At 52.4% G+C, this 5,693-nt stretch overlaps 1 protein-coding gene across 1 annotated transcript; it reads right to left on the bottom strand.

The window, feature by feature from the left end:
• Positions 1-476: 476 nt before the first annotated feature.
• Positions 477-1,539, bottom strand: LOC130565925 (uncharacterized). The gene has a single exon (XM_057353081.1). It carries the CDS (start codon positions 1,537-1,539, stop codon positions 712-714), a length of 828 nt encoding a protein of 275 aa, XP_057209064.1. The 3' UTR covers positions 477-711.
• Positions 1,540-5,693: the final 4,154 nt, after the last annotated feature.

The following is a 5,693-nucleotide window of genomic DNA, read 5'->3' as shown; positions in this document are numbered from 1 at the left end:
TCTGTAACGTTATCTACGTGGATGTTAAAGTCACCAACGACAAGGAGTCTATCTGCGGCCAGTACTAGTTCTGATAAGAACCCACCAAATTCTTTAATAAAATCTGTGTGGTGCCCTGGAGGCCTATATACAATAGCTAGAATCAATTTAAAAAGTGTTTTATCTTTAGTATTAGGTGTTGAAACATGAAGAACCATGACTTCAAAAGAATTATATTTAGAGTTCGACTTCTGGGAAATGCTAAGAGAGTTATTGTAAAGTGCTGCGACACCTCCCCCTCTGCCTTTTAGACGAGGCTCGTGTTTATAATAATAATCTTGGGGGACAGATTCATTTAAAGCAATATAATCATCTGGTTTTAGCCATGTTTCTGTCAAACAGAGCATGTCTATTTTATGATCTGTTATCATATCGTTAACAAAAAGTGCTTTATTAGAGAGAGATCTAATATTTAGCAATCCGAGTCGTAAGCAGTTGATTATCTGTATTTTGTTCATGTTTAGTTTGTTTAACGTTTATTAAATTACTTTCAAGAGGTTTACGCATTATTTTATGTTTGCTAATCCGGGGGACAGACACAGTCTCTATTTTGTGATGTTTGGGAGAACGGATTACTACATGTTGTACATTTTGTGTATTCTGCGACGTGAGACGGCAAGCAGACAGTTGGTTAAGCCATACTGTCTGCTCCCTGACCTGGGCCCCAGCGAGTCAAGTTTTAGCATTAGCATTAAGACTTTTTGCCATATTTCTAGACAGGATGGAAGTCCCAGCCCAGGAGGGATGGAGACCATCTCGTTTCAACAGGTCAGGTCTGCCCTCAAAACTCTTCCAGTTATTTATAAAAACTATATCATTCTGCAGGCACCACTCAGACAACCAGCCATTTAGTGATGATAATCTGCTATAAATCTCATCACCACGATAAGCAGTGAGGGGGCCAGAGAATATTACAGTGTCTGACATCATGCTTGCGAGCTCACACACCTCTTTAATGTTATCTTTTGTGATCTCCGATTGACGGAGTCGAACATCATTTGTGCCGACGTGAATGACAATCTTACTGAATTTACGATTAGCCTTAGCCAGCACATTTAAATTTGACTTGATGTCAGGCGCTCTGGCTCCCGGTAAACATTTGACTATGGTGGCTGGTGCCTCTATGTTAACGTTCCGAACAATAGAATCACCGATAACTAGGGCACTTTCAGCAGGTTTCTCAGTCGGTGCGTCACTGAGCGGGGCAAACCTGTTCGAGACTGTAATCGGAACGGTCGAGTGATGTTTTGTCCTGCGACTACGCCGTCTCACAGTCACGAAGTTTCCCAGCTGCGGGGGATTTTCAACCGGAACCGAGCTGTGTGCGCTAATGTTGCTCGCATCCAAAGTGTTTTCTATCGTCGTTAAACTCTTACTATCCTCAGATAAAGATTGGATGCGAGACTCTAATTCTAAGATCTTCTCTGTCAGCCTAACTATTTCCCTGCATTTATCGCATATAAAGCCCTCGCAGCTGACAGAGAAGGCTAAGCTAAACATATGACATGAGGTGCAAGTAACAATAAGTTCCTGTCAGTTTGAATACCAGAATTTCAAATCATCAAGTCGCGAGGCTGGTAGACTGCCTTTTCCTATCTAGCGCCTAAACTTTGGAATAGTCTTCCCTGCACTGTCCGGGAGGCAGACACACTCTGTCAGTTTAAATCTAGACTAAAGACGCATCTTTTTAATCTTGCATACACTACTCTTCCATAATATAAATCTTCTGAGTTAGGCTGCATTAGTTAGATCAACCGGAACCAAAAACACAACTGATGTACTTGTTGCATCAAAGAGTACAGAACAGTACTCTACTCTCAGCCAGTCTTGTCTCATTGTTCCAAGGTTACCACAGCGAGCAGGATGCAGTTCATGGCCTGACCTGATGGTAGAGTGGAGAATGGGAAGTGGGGACCTGACAAGAGCTGAGATGATAGAGCTGGATAAAGAAGGACGCGGTCTCTTGACATGTCTTCACCACAAAACTTCAAATGCTATTAGATTATTAATGATAATCTTAAACTATAATTTATTTTATTATTAAGTTTATTTATTTTATTTAGCCTTGTTGTGCAAGTTCTCTGGAGCTTGTGCAGAGGCAGCAGCTTTTGCCAGAGGGGAACTGGAATCCCCTGGTTGGGCCTGGGTTCTCCTGAGGTTTTTTTTCTCGATTAGAGTTTTGGGTTCCTCGCCACCGTTTGCATACTGTTTTTGCACTATCTGCCTGACCGGGGGGGCTGCTTTAGAATCTTAAAGTTTTACTTAATTAATATTGCATATAGGAATTTATTATCTGTTATATTTGACCTGTGCTTCTCTCTCCTTTATCCTAAATGTGTGCTCTCACTGAGCGTGTGTGTGTGTGTGTGTGTGTGTGTGTGTGTGTGTTTGTGTGTGTGTGTGTGTGTGTGTGTGTGTGTGTGTGTGTGTGTGTGTGTGTGTGTGTGTGTGTGTGTGTGTGTGTGTGTGAGTGTTTTGTGTGTGGGTGTGTCTGTCTTCTGTGTTTTCAACCTTTTCTTGTTTTTGCAGGTACAACTTTGATTGTTTTGCTTGTAGTCAATGTGTCTCCTGTACAGCTGCTTTGTAACAATGAAAATTGTAAAAGCGCTATATAAATAAGTTGAGTTGAGTTGAATCCCTACCCTCTTGGAGGTGAGCGCAATGCGGAACACCGTCTTTATCAAGACTGAGAAAGAGCGGTAACCCCGAGAGGCTCGAAGGGAGCGGGGCCTCTTGAGGCCCGCCACCTAGGTCGCAAGAGGGTATGGAGCGCGGATAAGGTGGTCACCCTCTCGCGCCCCTTAGGAACCTAATGACCAGGTCGTGCTGTCCCAGAGGCTACCCAGCACTCGGGTCATGATGAGCGGCCGTAGCGGCTACATACATTCCCAGTGTGGAGGGGAAGAGGTTACTCCCCCGTCTCTTTTGAGGACGGGACAGCCTGTACCCGACCAAGCAACTCCGCGGGTCTTCTCGCCGAGAAGAGCACCAGGACGAGAAGAGGCGCCACCTGTGGGCGTATAGCCGCCCAGTGGCCGAAGCCCTAGCCTGAGTGACGTCCCAACCGGACAGGGGGAGGGTCACTCAGGATCTCCTCGTCCCATCCAGACATGGAGACCAGGTTTTGCCTGGGATGCCGTAACGTGCCCCTTCCCCTGGGGAAGCTGTCCGCCAGGGGGAGCGGCCAGGGGGGAGTTGTTGTCAGAGCCTCAGCTCCGAGAACCAAGTCCTGGTTAGGCCGAAGGGGCGTAACTAGTACCACTTGATGCTCCTCTTCCCTGGCCTTGCACAGGCCCTGTGCAATGAGGCTCACTGGGTGGAAGCGTACTTCTGCTTGTCCCGCGGCCAGCTGTGCGCAAGGGCATCCGTGCCGAGGGTACCTCAGACAGGGAGTACCCAAGCGGACAATGGGAGGAGTTCGGTGAGGCAACATGACCACCTGTGCCTGGCCAAACTGCCCCCAAATGAGCCGGCTGCGCGGGGAGGGAGTCCCCACTCTCCGCAAGGCGTCAACTGATGAGAGAGCACATCGGCTGTCTGGTTCAGGACGCCTGGGATGTGTGTGGCTCGCAGGGAGCTGATCACCTGCTGACTCCAGAGGAGGAGGCGTCGGGCGAGTCATGTTAGCTGCTGTGAGTGAAGAATACGCCACAGCAGCTGTGCTGTCCGACCGGACCAGCACGTGCTTCCCTGCACGAGAGGAAGTCCCTCAATGCAAGTAGCACAACCCACAACTCTAGGCAGTTGAATGCCAACGCAGGCGGGGGCCTGTCCACCGCCCCGACACTGCTTGCCCGTTGCACACGGCACCCCTTAGGGTGTGTCGGCAGAAAAGCGTGTGACCAACGCCTGCTGCCGGTGTGCCATGCTCTCCAAGGAACTTGACTCTGCCGCCAGTGTTGGAGCGGTCGTATATGCATCGACCCGAGGGGGGGCCACCCCCGCCGAGGATGCCATGAATCCCAGGAGCCTCTTGTTACAGGGGGACCGCTGACTGTCTGATCTCAGGCAGTTCAACACTGACCGGGCGCGCTAGTCCTCGCGCCCCCCCCCCCCGGGGGTGAGCGGGGCCGCTCGTGAGGACAGAGTCGAGTTCTATACCGAGAAAGAGGATGCTCTGCACCGGGGAGAGCTTGCTCTTATCTCAGTTGACCTGTAGCCCCACCGATCTAGGTGCCGGAGAACCAGGTCCCTGTGTGTATACAACAGATCTCGAGAGTGTGCCCAAACTTGAGCCAGTCGTCGAGACAGTTAGTACCCGCACACCTCCTTCCCAACGGGGAAGGAGGGCGGCTTCCACGACCTTCGTAAAGACTCGTGGAGACAGGGACAGACCGAAGGGGAGGACGCGAACCGTCGGAACGGCCGAAGTCGAGGGAGGATCGAGACATGAAGTACGCATCCTAGGTCGATTGCCACGAACCAGTCCTGATGCCTGACGGACGCCAGGATGCGCTTCTGCGTGACCATCCTGAAAGGCAGCTAGTGTAGGTGCCTGTTCAGAACACGCAGATCCAAGATAGGGCGCAACCCTCCGCCTTTCTTGGGGACAATGAAGTACGGGCTGTAAAACCCGCTGAACACCTCGGCCGGTGAAACGGGCTCGATCGCTCCCTTCACCAGAAGGGAGGCGACCTCCGCCCGAAGTACGGGGGCATCCCTGCCTCTGACTGAGGTAAAAAAGGGGGCCCCGGAACTTGGGCGGATGTGTAGCGAACTGAATCGCGTAGCCGAGACGGATCGTCTTCCTCAGCCAGCCTGACAGTCTGGGCAGGCTCCCAGAACTGTGACAGGGGGACTAGAGGTTGATCTGCTTCATCGCCCCCGCGGAGGGTGGTTCGATGGCTAGCAGTACGGATTCCTTGCCGGGGGAGGTCCCCCGGGGAGGAGATCGGCTCTGCCATATTTCCTGCCTGGCGACTGTGCAGCTCAACGCACTGTCTGACTGAGAGTGCTGAGGGCTGGTGTTTATACTCGACATTGCGCTTTGCCATGACGCAACGTCGAGTTTGCCGTTCACCGTCAGGGTGAGAGCGGCTGTGGTAACCCAGAGAGAGAGGAAACTCTCCTTTTTGAGAGTAAGTGGGCGCCAGCCCCCCGGAGGGGGCCAGCAGATGGAGGGACGGGGCAGGAACCGTCCCTATCCGACCTCCCAGCCATGGTAGCCTCGATCCCCCTGAGGTGTTCCCATGACAGCCGCTGCCCGCGGCTGCTGATGGGGTGATGGTCTCCTCTTCGCTGTCTCCTCCAGGGCCACTGGAGGGCCAGGGCTGCTGGGAAGCAGACAGTGCACGGGACTCGACGGCCGAGGCGGCCGAGTTGCGGCACGGAGGACTGCTTTTTACTGTCGAGAACCCTCCGGGGAGGCCACGTGCGGGTCTCGCGCCCCCCCCGACGGGAGGGGGGTGAGCGGGGGCGCTGCGGCTCGACAGTAACACCAACCAGCCCCCCCTTGCGAGACGGGTACGTCGAGAAAGCGGACCTTCTCAGCGTTACTCATCTGCGCAAGTATCGGCCAGAGGAGTTTCTCATGGACCACAAGTGTGGACATCGTCCGACCCAGGGCCCGCGTGGTCACCTTGGTCGCCCGTAGAGCGAGGTCGGTGACGGCGCGGAGTTCTTGCATAAGCGCTGGGTCGGTCTTACCCTCGTGG

The sequence above is a fragment of the Triplophysa rosa genome, linkage group LG15 (assembly GCF_024868665.1).
Source record: "Triplophysa rosa linkage group LG15, Trosa_1v2, whole genome shotgun sequence".
NCBI classification, from domain to species: domain Eukaryota; kingdom Metazoa; phylum Chordata; class Actinopteri; order Cypriniformes; family Nemacheilidae; genus Triplophysa; species Triplophysa rosa.
Note: the sequence above shows the minus strand (reverse complement) of the source record. Positions and strands in the feature narration are given on the sequence as shown.

Bases quoted from the DNA above. Each gene is read 5' to 3' on its own strand.
- LOC130565925 (XM_057353081.1), bottom strand. From the start codon at position 1,539: ATGTTTAGCTTAGCCTTCTCTGTCAGCTGCGAGGGCTTTATATGCGAT.